This window comes from Nuphar pumila, chromosome 4 (assembly GCF_984573655.1).
Source record: "Nuphar pumila chromosome 4, dmNupPumi1.hap1.1, whole genome shotgun sequence".
In the NCBI taxonomy this organism is placed as follows: domain Eukaryota; kingdom Viridiplantae; phylum Streptophyta; class Magnoliopsida; order Nymphaeales; family Nymphaeaceae; genus Nuphar; species Nuphar pumila.
In genome coordinates, this window is record NC_143252.1 from 131554328 (window position 1) to 131571700 (window position 17373).

The window sequence follows — 17373 nt, forward strand, 5'->3', positions numbered from 1 at the left end:
ATGTTCTATGCTAATTCATCATAGGATTTGATGTAACAAGATAATTATTTATGTATGCAAAATGATTTTAGAAAACCAATTTTTCATAATCATATACCATGTTGAAGAGAGAGCGGAAACAAATTACAAGAATGCATAATGCATTCATAAAGTCCAACATTGGACAAACATAACCTCATAACGAGGAATAACATAATGGTCCACAAGGGACACCACAAGAAGCCTACGAAGAGGCATAAGTTGCACATAATTTATTGAATGAGGGCAAAAAGGCCATAATGAGCATATGTATATAATATCATGAAATGAATCAACACCTAAAAGAGTCATTAATGATCATGCTCCAATCATACTTTAGTCAAGTAATATGAACCGATAAGATAGAAAGACAAGTGTTATTGATTTTAGCAAGTCCTTTAAAAGCGATTTCAAGAGGGAAATGCTCAAAAGAGTGTATAAAACACAAGAGTTCAAAAGTTTTTAAGTTCACTTAAGAGGCAAAAAAAAAAAGTTATTTGAGTAGAGAACCTTACACATTTAGGAACATCTCACTCAAATTATTGCAATTAAAAAAACTCATTTTGCATATCAAATATAAAAGATGACCAAAAAATCAATTTGATTTTAAAATATGCATATTGATGATATGATTCACTTGTATCTTTAAAAGACAAAATATGAATGAAATTTCACAAATTTCAACAATAATTCATCCATTACAAGCAACTACCACATTAGTCCTCCAAAACCCACAAATCAAGTTTGTAAGCTACTAGATCAAAAACATAAATATAATGCCATTAAAGGTCAAGGACACACACAACGGTGTCTAAAAGAACCTCTTGTCTACATGCAATAATACTTGAAATGAGTGCATCAACGATAAGAACAAGAGAATACACGTCAACATGGACCAAAAACATCTCTTGTCTACGTAAAAATACACTCAAGACCAAGTATGTTCAACTACTAGAACAAGAGTATCAAGCCAACCATGGGCTAAAACACAATACATCTCTTGTCTACATAAAATGGCACTTGAAATGAGTGAAAGAAGCCAACCATGGGCATACATCTCAGCGACTAGAACAAGGACACAAATGCCAACATGGACTAAAATCACACACCATGGTGTGAATCAACGTGCCTTGTCTACATATAATAACACTCAAGATAAGTGTGTTCAACTACTAGACCAAGAGAGCAAAGCCAACAAAGGGCTACCAACACACAATGGTGTAATAATATGTCTTGTCTACATATGATGACACTTAGATAAGAGGCATAAGAGGAGAAGACTTTTGAGGCAATAAAACTTTGTAATGACAAACATATAAATAAAACCTTGGACAATATTTTGAAAATAAATACGTGCACATACGCACAACAAGAACACTTGGAACACTTGTGCATAAAAGTATGTAAAAGTATCTTTAACAAGATACTATAATCGATGGAACGATATAAATGTAAGAACATACATATACCAAGAACACTTGGAACACTTGTGCACAAAAGCACAAAACACGAAATCACAAATGTGTAAATGCACTCATAAGATTCATAAGTAATAAAAGGTTGGGCAATAATCCCCAACACCCTTGAATTAAATATACCTTAAAACATTTAAGGTTCCAAGACACCATATATCCATCACATTTATATATAAATAAGAGCATCCATAAGATCAATGGCCAAAAGAAAATGAGTGACACACTCATAATTAGAGATCATATAACAAATCATTCTAGAGTCCCAAGGTGCTCATAACTCACCTCAACAACCATCTTTAACATGGTAATTGGACAATCTAAAATAACATAACACAAGGTGCCCTTAACTCACCTCAACAATTATCTCTAATATAACAATAAGGCCATACAAAAAGGATTGATGCACCATATAACTTGTGATGGATAAAAATAAATGTCATAAAAAGGCAATAAACACTTGGGAAAATCATTTTCCAAATATGTGATTTTACAAAAAGGGACGATTCAAAGGTCCAACATAATTAATCACAACAATATGCCTTATAATAATTTTGCATAAATACGAAATTATGTTCAATCATGATCATTATCAAAAGACTCAATAAACACAACATGAAATATTTAAGCAATGTCATGTTGTGAGGACGGATTTGGAATAATCCAAGAATCAAATCAAGCCTCTATAAATTGCAATTATATGCATACCAAGATGTAGAATGGTGTTAAAATGTATCATTCAATCTTTGTAATCTTATATATATTTTATATATATAAAGGATGATACATATACATATATGGTATATATGCATATGTATCTTCCTAATTATATATATAAAATATATATTTCTCTATTATTAGGCATAAGGGTAGTTTAGTCTTTTCACCTTTTTATGCATATTCCATTTGGAATATGTTTGTAACTTTATTTTTATTTTTATTTTTTTATTTTATTCATTATTGTGGTTTGCGCCACCTAGGGAGGCTCCCCAAAGAGTCGTTGGGGGCTCCCAACGACTCCTTTGGGAGCCCCCTATGTGGCTCCTCTCTTGTTATAAATAGGGGTCTTCCCCTTGTAATTTATGCACTCCTTTGGAGGAGCCTTTGCTCCATGTAATGGGTAATACACCCTTCCTCTTTTCAATAATATCAACTTATGCGTTATAGGCATTTTTGCCCCTTTGTGGGATTTTGTGTTAGCACATTATGTGCTTGTGTTTTCCCCTTTTAGTGGGTATATTCGCACTTCATGTGCATGTGTATTGGTTCATTATTGAACCTAATATATTCAAAGCCGTTTCCTTACATGGTATCAGAGCAAGGTTGGGATCGAGTTGCTCTTTGTTGCATTGGGAAGCATGCTATTCAAGAAATTTTAAAGAAAAATGGTGAAGTTCTCGTTTCTCTCTTTTACTTCTTAAAATTATTTGATATGCATTATATTTCTTTAAGTATTATGCATTATGAAGAATTATATGTTTTTTCATATGTGTTTCTCTTTTTTGCTTCTTAAAAATGGTTGGTATGCATTATATTTCTTTAAGTATTGAGCATTATAAAGAATTAAATATGCTTTTGCATTTGTGTTCTCCATGTCATTATGAGTTTGGATTCTTAACAATTCCATTGAACTTTTTATATTATTCTCTTTCGTATGTCTTTTCTTGAAAAATAAGTTTTTTAAAGAAAGTTATGTTAGAAGTAAAATGTTTGTGAGAGATGTAGCATTGCTCGCATACTCTCATCATAATTATTTCATATTAAAGGTATGTGTTTACCCTCTAAAATGTCCTATATGAGGTTTTTTCATAATAACATGTGTCTTTGAAAAATGATGTTTTATTTTCCTACCTAATGAGTTATTTTTCATACGAGCAATGTTTGATTAAGAAGGCATTTTTATAATATCGGTTGAATTAAGTTTTAAAAATGATCTCATAAAATATGGTTATCCTCTTTTCATTCTTCAATTCAATTTCAAGAATATGTTTTATTATAAGATTTATGGTCTTCATTAATGTTGCATACTTATTACATATGTTTTAAACATTTCATGTTGTGTTTATTTAAAACATATTCATGCCATTGGTTATAATCAATTAAGTCATATAATATTATGAATTTTTGTTTATAGATTTATGCCATAACGCAATCCTAGTATTCTCTTTGGGGATTTTCTCCACTTTAATAAAGTTTTTCCTCTTCCTTTCGTATGTATCCTCATTTGAGAATCTTGTTTGTTGGATCTCTCCTTGAGAGGCCTTTTTATCCTTGTGAATCTTCTTATGAGTATATACTCTTTGAGAAGATTTCATGATTGTTATAAGCTTCTTTTTAATATTGGTTTTTTTATGAGATTTTTTTAATATTACCATCTTTGTGAAAGCTTGAGAGTCTCAAGCATTTGCATCTTTTATGAAATACATGCATTATTGCATGTTTGCTATTATTACACTTTTTGCGTATTTTGTTCAAGTGTTGTGAGAGTGTCTTCGTACACTTCTTTTATAAAGTATTCATGCTTGTATGCGTATTGTCTATTCATAGACATTTTCACATGGTACTCTCTTTTCAATAAAGAGATGATATATATTGCCTTCCTTAGGGCTTGTTTTGTTCCTTAGTGGACTTGTGAGATTGTTCATTTTATCATTATAAGTGCTTCCGCAATTTCTTGTTACATGTTGTCCTAAATTTGCTCATTTAAGATTATTGCCATTGTACATCTTGGTATGCATATAATTGCAATTTATAGAGGCTTGATTTGATTCTTGGATTATTCCAAATCCGTCCTCACAACATGACATTGGTTAAATATTTCATGTTGTGTTTATTGAGTCTTTTGATAATGATCATGATTGAACATAGTTTCGTATTTATGCAAAATTATTATAAGGCATATTGTTGTGATTAATTATGTTGGACCTTTGAATCGGCCCTCTTTGTAAAATCACATATTTGGAAAATGATTTCCCCAAGTGTTTATTGCCTTTTTATGACATTTATTTTTATCCATCACAAGTTATATGATGCATCAATCCTTTTTGTATGGCCTTATTGTTATATTAGAGATAATTGTTGAGGTGAGTTAAGGGCACCTTGTGTTATGTTATTTTAGATTGTCCAATTATCATGTTAAAGATGGTTGTTGAGGTGAGTTATGAGCACCTTGGGACTCTAGAATGATTTGTTATATGATCTCTAATTATGAGTGTGTCACTCATTTTCTTTTGGCCATTGATCTTATGGATGCTCTTATTTATATATAAATGTGATGGATATATGGTGTCTTGGAACCTTAAATGTTTTAAGGTATATTTAATTCAAGGGTGTTGGGGATTATTGCCCAACCTTTTATTACTTATGAATCTTATGAGTGCATTTACACATTTGTGATTTCGTGTTTTGTGCTTTTGTGCACAAGTGTTCCAAGTGTTCTTGGTATATGTATGTTCTTACATTTATATCGTTCCATCGATTATAGTATCTTGTTAAAGATACTTTTACATACTTTTATGCACAAGTGTTCCAAGTGTTCTTGTTGTGCGTATGTGCACGTATTTATTTTCAAAATATTGTCCAAGGTTTTATTTATATGTTTGTCATTACAAAGTTTTATTGCCTCAAAAGTCTTCTCCTCTTATGCCTCTTATCTAAGTGTCATCATATGTAGACAAGACATATTATTACACCATTGTGTGTTGGTAGCCCTTTGTTGGCTTTGCTCTCTTGGTCTAGTAGTTGAACACACTTATCTTGAGTGTTATTATATGTAGACAAGGCACGTTGATTCACACCATGGTGTGTGATTTTAGTCCATGTTGGCATTTGTGTCATTGTTCTAGTCGCTGAGATGTATGCCCATGGTTGGCTTCTTTCACTCATTTCAAGTGCCATTTTATGTAGACAAGAGATGTATTGTGTTTTAGCCCATGGTTGGCTTGATACTCTTGTTCTAGTAGTTGAACATACTTGGTCTTGAGTGTATTTTTACGTAGACAAGAGATGTTTTTGGTCCATGTTGACGTGTATTCTCTTGTTCTTATCGTTGATGCACTCATTTCAAGTATTATTGCATGTAGACAAGAGGTTCTTTTAGACACCGTTGTGTGTGTCCTTGACCTTTAATGGCATTATATTTATGTTTTTGATCTAGTAGCTTACACACTTGATTTGTGGGTTTTGGAGGACTAATGTGGTAGTTGCTTGTAATGGATGAATTATTGTTGAAATTTGTGAAATTTCATTCATATTTTGTCTTTTAAAAATACAAGTGAATCATATCATCAATATGCATATTTTAAAATCAAATTGATTTTTTGGTCATCTTTTATATTTGATATGCAAAATGAGTTTTTTTAATTGCAATAATTTGAGTGAGATGTTCCTAAATGTGTAAGGTTCTCTACTCAAATAACTTTTTTTTTTTGCCTCTTAAGTGAACTTAAAAACTTTTGAACTCTTGTGTTTTATACACTCTTTTGAGCATTTCCCTCTTGAAATCGCTTTTAAAGGACTTGCTAAAATCAATAACACTTGTCTTTCTATCTTATCGGTTCATATTACTTGACTAAAGTATGATTGGAGCATGATCATTAATGACTCTTTTAGGTGTTGATTCATTTCATGATATTTTATGCATATGCTCATTATGGCGTTTTGGCCCTCATTCAATAAATTATGTGCAACTTGTGCCTCTTCGTAGGCTTCTTGTGGACCATTATGTTATTCCTCGTTATGAGGTTGTGGTTGTCCAATGTTGGACTTTATGAATGCATTATGCATTCTTGTAATTTGTTTCCGCTCCCTCTTCAACATGGTATATGATAATGAAAAATTGGTTTTGTAAAATAATTTTGCATACATAAGTAATTATCTTGTCCCATCAAATCCTGTGATGAATTATGCATAGAATATCTTTTTGCACCATTACTTTTGGATGAATTATATGATATGATTTTTTTGGTTAATTCATCTTATTTGGAATATTTCACTTGATTCAAGTGCAAAGATATCTTTTACTTGGACTTCTTCTTGATTTGTTCCACAGGATCTTGAAGATGAGAGGAAAAGAAGTACCTTGGATAGATCATGAAAGGTGCTTATCGTTAAAGACTTTGGAGGAAGACATTTGCAAATTTCAATGGCATTCGGACTGAAGGCGTTTGAAGCCTTGCGATTCTTCCTCTTGCATTCTTCAATCTTTTCGTTCCCCCACGCAAAGTTTGAGGGGGGGTGTTAAAATGTATCATTCAATCTTTGTAATCTTATATATATTTTATATATATAAAGGATGATACATATACATATATGGTATATATGCATATGTATCTTCCTAATTATATATATAAAATATATATTTCTCTATTATTAGGCATAAGGGTAGTTTAGTCTTTTCACCTTTTTATGCATATTCCATTTGGAATATGTTTGTAACTTTATTTTTTTTTTTTTTTTTTTTATTCATTATTGTGGTTTGCGCCACCTAGGGAGGCTCCCCAAAGAGTCGTTGGGGGCTCCCAACGACTCCTTTGGGAGCCCCCTATGTGGCTCCTCTCTTGTTATAAATAGGGGTCTTCCCCTTGTAATTTATGCACTCCTTTGGAGGAGCCTTTGCTCCATGTAATGGGTGTTACACCCTTCCTCTTTTCAATAATATCAACTTATGCGTTATAGGCATTTTTGCCCCTTTGTGGGTTTTTGTGTTAGCACATTATGTGCTTGTGTTTTCCCCTTTTAGTGGGTATATTCGCACTTCATGTGCATGTGTATTGGTTAATTATTGAACCTAATATATTCAAAGTCGTTTCCTTACAAATGACAATAATCTTAAATTAGCAAATTTAGGACAACATGTAACAAGAAATTGCGGAAGCACTTGTAATGATAAAAGGAACAAACTCACAAGTCCACTAAGGGACAAAACAAGCCCTAAGGAAGGCAATATATATCATCTCTTTATTGAAAAGAGAGTACCATGTGAAAATGTCTATGAATAGACAATACGCATACAAGCATAAATACTTTATAAAAGAAGTATACGAAGACACTCTCACAACACTTGAACAAAATACGCAAAAAGTGTAATAATAGCAAACATGCAATAATGCATGTATTTCATAAAAGATGCAAATGCTTGAGACTCTCAAGCTTTCACAAAGATGGTAATATTAAAAAAATCTCATAAAAAACCAATATTAAAAAGAAGCTTATAACAATCATGAAATCTTCTCAAAGAGTATATACTCATAAGAAGATTCACAAGGATAAAAAGGCCTCTCAAAGAGAGATCCAACAAACAAGATTCTCAAATGAGGATACATACGAAATGAAGAGGAAAAACTTTATTAAAGTGGAGAAAATCCCCAAAGAGAATACTAGGATTGCGTTATGGCATAAATCTATAAACAAAAATTCATAATATTATATGACTTAATAGATTATAACCAATGGCATGAATATGTTTTAAATAAACACAACATGAAATGTTTAAAACTTATGTAATAAGTATGCAACATTAATGAAGACCATAAATCTTATAATAAAACATATTCTTGAAATTGAATTGAAGAATGAAAAGAGGATAACCATATTTTATGAGATCATTTTTAAAACTTAATTCAACCGATATTATAAAAATGCCTTCTTAATCAAACATTGCTCGTATGAAAAAGAACTCATTAGGTAGGAAAATAAAACATCATTTTTCAAAGACACATGTTATTATGAAAAAACCTCATATAGGACATTTTAGAGGATAAACACATACCTTTAATATGAAATAATTATGATGAGAGTATGTGAGCAATGCTACATCTCTCACAAACATTTTACTTCTAACATAACTTTCTTTAAAAAACTTATTTTTCAAGAAAAGACATACGAAAGAGAATAATATAAAAAGTTCAATGGAATTGTTAAGAATCCAAACTCATAATGACATGGAGAACACAAATGCAAAAGCATATCTAATTCTTTATAATGCTCAATACTTAAAGAAATATAATGCATACCAAACATTTTTAAGAAGCAAAAGAGAGAAACACATATGAAAAAAACATATAATTCTTCATAATGCATAATACTTAAAGAAATATAATGCATATCAAATAATTTTAAGAAGTAAAAGAGAGAAACGAGAACATCACCATTCTTCTTTAAAATTTCTTGAATAGCATGCTTCCCAATGCAACAAAGAGCAACTCGATCCCAACCTCACTCTGATACCATGTAAGGAAACGGCTTTGAATATATTAGGTTCAATAATGAACCAATATACATGCACATGAAGTGTGAATATACCCACTAAAGGGGAAAACACAAGCACATAATGTGCTAACACATAAACCCACAAAGGGGCAAAAATGCCTATAACGCATAAGTTGATATTATTGAAAAGAGGAAGGGTGTAACACCCATTACATGGAGCAAAGGCTCCTCCAAAGGAGTGAATAAATTACAAGGGAGAGACCCCTATTTATAACAAGAGAGGAGCCACATAGGGGGCTCCCAAAGGAGTCGTTGGGAGCCCCCAACGGTCACATTTGTGACCGTTGGGGGCTCCCCAACGACTCTTTGGGGAGCCTCCCTAGGTGGCGCAAACCACAAAAAGGAAAAAATAACAAAATAAAAATAAAAATAAAATTACAAACATATTCCAAATGGAATATGCGTAAAAAGGGGAAATGACTAAACTACCCCTATGCCTAATAATAGAGAAATATATATTTTATATATATAATTAGGAAGATACATATGCATATATACCATATATGTATATGTATCATCCTTTATATATATAAAATATATATAAGATTACAAAGATTGCATGATACATTTTAACACTCCTCGCTTTCGAAACTTCATGGGAAGCTTGATTCCCCCACGCTTCTTCTATGCTTCTCATACACATGGTCTATGCATACTATATACTTTTCTCACATTTATTTTCATCTTTTTCATGTATTTTCTCTTACGCTTTCACTCACTTTTCATGTACTTTCTTTAAATTGGTAACCATCATTGTTAGATTTTAACAAAAATTTAACTCTTTTACAGAAAAATCATGAAATATAAGAATGATCAATTTTATTTTAGTTTTTATTTGTTTCTTGTTTGATTCCATATTGCTTCATTTTTTATTCATGTTTCGCTTTTAAATTGAAACTTCACTTCCCGCTTCGTATAAATTTTAAAATGCCTTGCTTCTCGCTTTCGCTTCCTGTATAGTTTCTCGCTTCCGCTTCCTAGTTTGGCAACCTTGGTTGACACTCATTTATGATAGGTGTTGACACCCATTTATAATGGGTGTCATACATTTTCATCTACATGGATGAGGAAGACACACCAACCATGCCAATGGTTGAGGGCCTCTTCTCTTTGAATTTGACATATGTCAACATATTATTTAACTTTCAAGTTTTAAAGTCAAATTTTTAAAAGTCACCTTATAAAGAGACATCAAATAGTCCGTGCTTGCTTCTTTAAATTCAAATTATTACTCTACCCTCCTTGTGAAGTACTAAAGATGGGCAAGTTTGACTCTATACACCTATGGCAAAGTCCATAGCCATACGACTTGGACAACTATAACCCTCAATGGCCATGTACCACAAATGGACAAAAAACAAGAGATTTTGCAAATGATTTTTAGAAATCACATTTAACCTCAAATCAACGTTAGAAACTCATATATGATTTTACAAATTATTTGAAACTAATTTTATAACATTTCTCCCTAGTTTCAAAATAATGAGAAATAAATGGCATTCAAGGCATAAAGTGAAATAACATGCATAAAGGAAGGTACCTTTAAGGTTTGAACCTTTCTTTAGTAAAAATAAGTTAAAGCTCATCAAAGTGTTGAAGTGAATTAAATCTGGAACTTCACGACCTTATATGATGAGCCCAAATATTACACATATTATTTCCTATCTAATAGATGCTTTAGAGATTGCCCAAGTCTTATAGGAAGCGGCCTTGCTTCAACATATACATAGGTAAGTATATTAGAAGAATCCTGTGACTAAAGTTCTGTAGCCACATAGACCTATAGACTTACTAAGAGAAATAAATTTTCAACCTGTTTTTCTCATTACAGTCACATGAAGCACTTTCTTCCATATATGAGGCTAGAAAATTCTCTATAATTCCTTAAGAAATTCCCTTTAATTTTCTTATAATTAAGTGCTTGAATTTCCAATCACTCCATAACTTGTTTCTTCCTTTGAACCCAGGGTTTGGGATCTCCAAGAACCCTAGGTAGGGTTTCCATTATTGGTGATTTAGAGAATTTATAAGCTTTAGCCCCATCCTTTCAGAAGTTATATGTATTAAATTTCTATTAAAACCTTTTGTTAGTAGATTGACCATGTTTTGGCTTAATTTCACATAACTCAAACTAATTACTCCATTATTAAGTAATTTTTTAATGTAATTATGTCTAAGACTAATATTCCACCATAAACCTCACTTGTTTTAATATTGTGGCTTACAATCACAATGCATGCACAAATCATGTAAACCTTTTTCTATTAATGAAATATCCATCAATAAATTTCCAAGTCATTCAGCCTCTCTACATGCTATTGATAATGCAATAAATTCATATTCTATGATTAAAATGCAATGTACATGTTTGTTTCTTATATCCCCATGCAACAGCACCACCACCAAGAATGAAAATATATAGACTTGTAGCTTTAGATTCATCAGAAACTAAAGCTCAATTAGCATCACTAAACCCTTCTAATATTGCTGGATATTCACTAAAGTGAATTCCATAGTTCAGTGTTCCATTAAGATATTTAAGAACTTTATGTATCACATCACAATGCATATATCTTGGATTATGGGTAAATATACATAACTTGCACAATATATGCTATGTCAGGCCTAATGCAATTCATGTCCTACGTCAATTTACCAATAATAGTAGCATATTCCAATTGAGAAATACACAAATTTTTATTTGGTTCTAATTTGATATTTAGATCATAAGGTGTAGATACTTCCTTACAATCTAAATGAATGTATTTTCTTAGAATTTTCTCAATACAATAGGATTGTGTCAGTGCAAATCCAATATTTATTTTAATAAGTCTAACTCTAAGAATCATCTGTAACAACCATGTTCTTCATATTAAAATTAGAACATAAAAAATTCTTTGTATTTTGAATATGCTCTAAAGTAGAACAAAAAATTAACATGTCATCTACATAAAGACAAACAGCAGCAAGAGCAATCAATAATCTAATAGTTTAGTGCATAGTTCTATCTGATCTCATTTTCTTCTTAAATATCAATTTACATCCTATGCGTTTGGCACCGGGTCGTAAGCCAACTAATTTCTATGTATTATTATACATTATTGGCTTTATTTCATCTTTAATTGCTTCTTTCCAAAAGGACGCATCATGTGAGAACATGGCTTCTTGATAAGTTTTAAGATAGACTTCAATTAAATATGTATAAAAGTCTAGTCCCAAACTTTCCTCTATTTTTTGCGGTTACTTCTTTTAAGTTTCATAATCTCTTCATTATCGATATTTGAGTTATGATAATGAGATGTATTATCCTCTATTATATTTTGTATATGACTCATTCTATTCTTAAATGACATAACATTTTTAAAAAAAATCACATGAATAGTTTCAAAGATTGTATTTGTTTCAAAATTAAGAAGCCTATATGCTTTACTATTTAGAGAATATCTCATGAATGCACATATAATGAATTTTGGTCCTAACTTAGGTCTTAAGTTATTAACAATTCTTGCTCTCATAAGGTGTAGTGTGTTCTCTTGAATATGGAACTCTATTTAATATGTAATATCCATTAAATAACACTCCCCCACAAATAAAAAAGAGCACCTGAATTAAGTATTAAAGCATTCACATTTTCCATCAATTTCTTATTTTTACGTTAGACAGTTCTGTTTTCTTGGGGTGTATTAGGTGCGGTGGTTTGGCGAATTATTATATGATTATGACAAAATTATACAAAATCATTAGAATAGAAAATTTAGAAAAAGCACATGCGTGATATTTTTCATAATTATTATTAGCAACATTAGGCAACAAACCATCATGTACCATTTTCTTAATAGAAGCATAGTGAACATGTCCTCTCATCTATCATGACATAAAGAGAATTTTTCACATATCATATAAGCCGAATTATTATTTTTATTCATAACATCAATCTTAAACATTCCATTAGTGGCATATCCCTTGCCTACAAATTTTTCATTATTAGAAAGTACAAAGTGATCAGACTCAAATACAAGTTTGAAGTCACTCTTTTTCAATAAGTACCCAGATACCAAGTTCTTTCGAACATCAGGTGCATGATACATATCTCTCAAAGTAAGGATGTTCCTGGAGGTGAAAAACAAATCCACACTCCCTTTACCAACCACTTTTGCCGAAGACAAATTTCCTATAAGTTATGGCCATCTTCCACCATTTCATATGTTTTGAACATATTTCCATTGTTGGATACATGCTTAGTGAATCTCGAATCCACCCACCACTCATTCTCTTCCCCTACTACATTTATTTCAGAGATCATGGCAACAAACTTCTCTTCTTATGGCTTTGTTTGATTTTTATTCCTCTTGCAATGTAAACATTCTTTGGCAATATGCCATTTCTATCCACAAATATAACATGGTCTTTTTTTTGTTTGCCTTTCTTGAACTTGAAATTCTTTTCAGGGTTATAGGGAAGCTTAGGATTTGCATACTTAAAATTGGAATCCTTCTCACTATTGCTTTCGACGACATGAACTTTAGAAGTTTGCTCCACTATAACTTCTCTCTTGTCACAAATTCTATTTTCTTCAATTCTTATATGTTGGAGCAATTCTCTAAAGCCATGGTCTCTCTACAATGCTTGAGAATATTTCTATAGTCCTTCCAAGGTTTTGGCAATTTCACAATAATAACTTAAACTTGGAAAGCCTCACCAAGAAGCATGCCTTCAGATTTGATCTTATGAGCAATAAGTTGGAGTTCATGCACATGAGCAAGAACGCCTTATCGTCATGGATCTTAAAATGTAAATAAGAACTCTGAAGAAATTTCTTACTTCCATAGTCTTCGGTTTTGTATTTCATCTCCAATACCTCTCATAGGTCTTCTGCTATTGCCATGCTTGAATAAAGATTGAAAAGTGAATCAGCAATGGTGTTGAGAATATGGCCCAGACATAAGTAGTCATCATGCTCCCATTTCTTTTTCGATGCTTCAATCAATGACATTGATGGAGTCCGGGTTGTATCAGATCCATTGAAGTTGGTATTAAAGGAGGAATTGGAGTGGAAGGTACCACAAGGCACGGATTATTCAAGACATAGGCAATTTCCAAATCCATCAATCTAAACATCAATTTTTGTTGTCAATGCTTGAAATTAGTGCCATCAAATTAGTCCAACTTCTCCACTTCATGGCTAATGTGATTTGAGATAGTTGTAGTAGCCATTCACGATTCACTACCTTAAATTGTTGTTGAAAATTCACAGAAATAAAAGTGTAGTGATCACACTTTTCAACAGGGGAATACGTTTCACCAGCAAGCAGAGTAGATAGAAAGAGCCAACAAGGAAAGGAGGGGCAGGGAATAACGTACCACTAATAGGTGCACATGACCGAATCAAGACTGCAGCACCAATTCCTTCCTTATCTGCTACCACATTGAGCATGACATGGAGACCATAGCACAGGTATACATAGGCATGCCCTCCTGGCCCGAACTAAAATCAAAGCATCAACATACATTTTGGGAATCATAACAACACAATGATTCAGGGGAGGAGCAACTAGCAATCCGGATCCAAGGGATTCATTTGGATCTAGTTTTTAATTTAGGTTTTATTTGAATCTTAAGTATGTAATGGATCTCTCTCAGATCCAATTTAAGATTGAGGTTTTTTATATTCCCTATAAATGCTCATTATAGGGATTTGGTAAGGGACATTGATTGTGATCTCTTTTCTTTCTCTCAAACTCTGAACCCTTTCTCTTTTCCTTGTTGATCTCCCCTATTACTTTCATTTATTCAATTGAATTTTCAGTTTTATTTTGGCGTAACTATAGCTTAGTTCGCATTCCCGGATTTGAGGGTGCATCACAGAACCATTCGAAGAGGATGACATACCAGTGGAGCCGTCCTGGGTGTAGGACCGAAACGGCCGTGACAAGCTGTATCGTTATGTCTATAAGCTTCCACCTGCCAATGAGCAATAAATTCCGAATGAATGAATTGTTAACTAAACAAACAAGTTTGGAAGGTTGGGAGAAACCCCCATTTTTCTTTCTTCTTCTTTCTCTTTATTCCTTCTTATTAAACTTTTTGGATCCGGAAATGAAGCAACAAAGAGTTACTAAGCAGACGCAGTCGAAGCAGAAAACTGAAACCCTAAATCTAAGAGCCTATGGATAAAGAAACGGAAAAGGGAGAAGGAGAAACCACGGGGTCGTACCTCCGTGATTTGGAGAACAACGTCATCGCGCCGGAGGAGCTTGCCGAGGAGGCGAGGCGCCAAATCGAGCGCGTCGATTCGGAAAAATTCCGGCTTCAGGATTCTCGTCGATCCCTCCAACGGGAGGAAGGGCTCGGCTAGTACGGCCGGAGATTCCGGCTCAACGTTGCAGGAATTTGCCGCTCTTACGGTCACGGATTTCCGGCGCTTGGCTCCGGCAGAATCCGACGGCCCGATTTCCTCTTCCGTGACCACCGTCTCAGCCCGTGGCTGTGCGCCGTTCTTCCTCCTCTTGGGCCTCGATGCCCTTGTCATTTAGCTAATTGCTGCCCCAGAAGAAGAAGGAATTAGGGTCGTCCCCAGATTTCCTTCCGATGCTGGAATCGGACCGCCCGGAAGCTTCGGCCGGAGTAGCAACGCTGCCGCAGACACGCGGACGGCGGCAACAGGCGAGCCTTCGGGAGTTTCAAATACTTTGTGAACATTTTGGCCGTTGGGCATTGGACGGGCGGCGACTGTATACTCGCGCAAGGCGGATCAAGTCATACGGTATATGACCTGCAATATCATATGTTAACCCTGCCCGTTCACATCAAAGACCGTACTGTTCAAGATTTATCATATGATAGGAATCAACATACGCATGCCAGCCTACGATCGCCTCTTCGATTGCGTAAAACCTTAACACACACACACCCTCGCCCTTAAGAGAAAAATGCGGGTCACTCTTTTTTTCTAGTGTTGTTCATGCTTAGGATGAACGATTGTAGGGTTTAAAAATGTCACAATGCGTCATTCGCATGCCCCTCATGGATAGGGGTGGCAAAACCTGACACGACCCGCCAACCCGCCTCTTAGGCGGGTTCGGGTTGGGCAAAAATGAACCCGTTTAATAAACGGGTCGACCCACCTAACCCGTTTATTAAACGGGTCAGGTTCGTGTTAGGGTTTTGCCAACCCGGCTGACCTGTTTAATAAACGGGTTAGGCGGGCGGGTCAACCCGCCTGCCAACCCACCAACCCGACCCGCTAAACTGTCAACCCGTTTACCCGACCCAACCAGTTTATTAAGCGGGTTGGCGGGTTGTGTCGGGTTACCCGTTTAATAAATGGGTCGGGTTTGAGTTGAGGTATGCTGACCCGCCAACCCGACCCGATTGCCACCCCTACTCGTGGATGACATTCAAGGTGCCTTGGTGCTGTTCCTATATGCGGCTGCCCCTACATGATCCTCTCTCCTTAAGTTGTCTGTGAGTTGCATTGCATATAAGAAAATTATGGAATTGCCCCTAGTGAATAGGTAAATAGGCAAAACACCTAACCAAACCAAATGCTAAAAATGATATTTTATATGGTTCTTAAGCATGCAAGTAACCTCAATATTGTATTTTAATATTGTATTTGACAGTTTTAGTGAAAAGTTGAGTTTGAAATATCTTTCCCAAATACTTGACTCTTTTTGAAATATCACGCAAAAAAAAAGGTGAGATTCTAAATGGAATTCTACCTAATTAATTTTTTTTCAATCGCAACTATGGGAATAATTAATGTCGTGTATATGTTAATGAGAACCTTCAACGTTGTTTAACAAAATCTAACTAGAAAATTCTTTAATTGTTTTATTTTTATTGCGTGAGAGAGAGAGAGTGTGTGTGTGTGTGTGTGTGCATTTGCTTTATAAATCAAAAGTTTTGAACTAACATCTTACACAAAAGAAAGTGATTTTTAATTTTGAAGTGAGAAACCCGGAGATTACTTTTAATTTTTAAGGCTTTTGATCTTAATTTTAATTTTTATAGTCAAAATAGGTTCAACATAAGATTAACATAATAATTATGATTTAAGAAGTTACAACTTTTGCCAAGATTAAATAGAGAAAAGTTAAATGCAAGGTTATTTAGCCACTATTTGGATCGAGTTGTACACCTTTTTTCTGGTCCAAGGTGAAGAAGTATTTCTGCAAATCATGTATGAAGCACAGAATAGGTTTTAAAATTTCACGAGTATCATTTCGATTATAGTGTCAAAGTGTGATAAGCAAAGAAAAAAAACGATCATGATGATGCAACTTCTACTTTTGTCTATTATGATAAAATAGTTCAATTTAATTACTCAATCCTAATCAACTGTATTTCAATGGCTTTGATCATTTCTATTATTGAATTCATTTTAGATCTTTGTTTAAGAAACAACTTTTATATTTATTCATTCATTTTGAAGAAAGATAGATGGATTTGGCTCCAATAATAAAGACACACACAGATATGTGATAGATGAACAGTAAAAGAAGGGTCAATATTTGGTGCTAACTAAGGCACGAAACTATTGAGTGAAAAATACCTTCTTTTCATATTTTTAGATTTTTTTTGTAGATCAAATCTTATATATGTGACCCACACA

At 33.6% G+C, this 17373-nt stretch overlaps 1 protein-coding gene across 1 annotated transcript in view; it reads right to left on the minus strand.

Annotated features, from left to right (window-relative positions):
• The window catches only part of LOC149841089 (DNA-3-methyladenine glycosylase (MAG)), a 29831-nt gene extending 14424 nt beyond the window's left edge, over positions 1 to 15407 (minus strand). Inside the window, exons 1-3 of the mRNA XM_090004651.1 lie at positions 14974 to 15407; positions 14649 to 14720; positions 14121 to 14244 (exon numbers count right to left, since the gene is read on the minus strand). Of these exons, the coding sequence (XP_089860777.1) occupies positions 14121 to 14244; positions 14649 to 14720; positions 14974 to 15288 (511 nt within the window). The 5' untranslated portion in view covers positions 15289 to 15407. The remainder of the gene's footprint in view (positions 1 to 14120; positions 14245 to 14648; positions 14721 to 14973) is intronic.
• Between the last annotated feature and the right edge of the window lie 1966 nt (positions 15408 to 17373).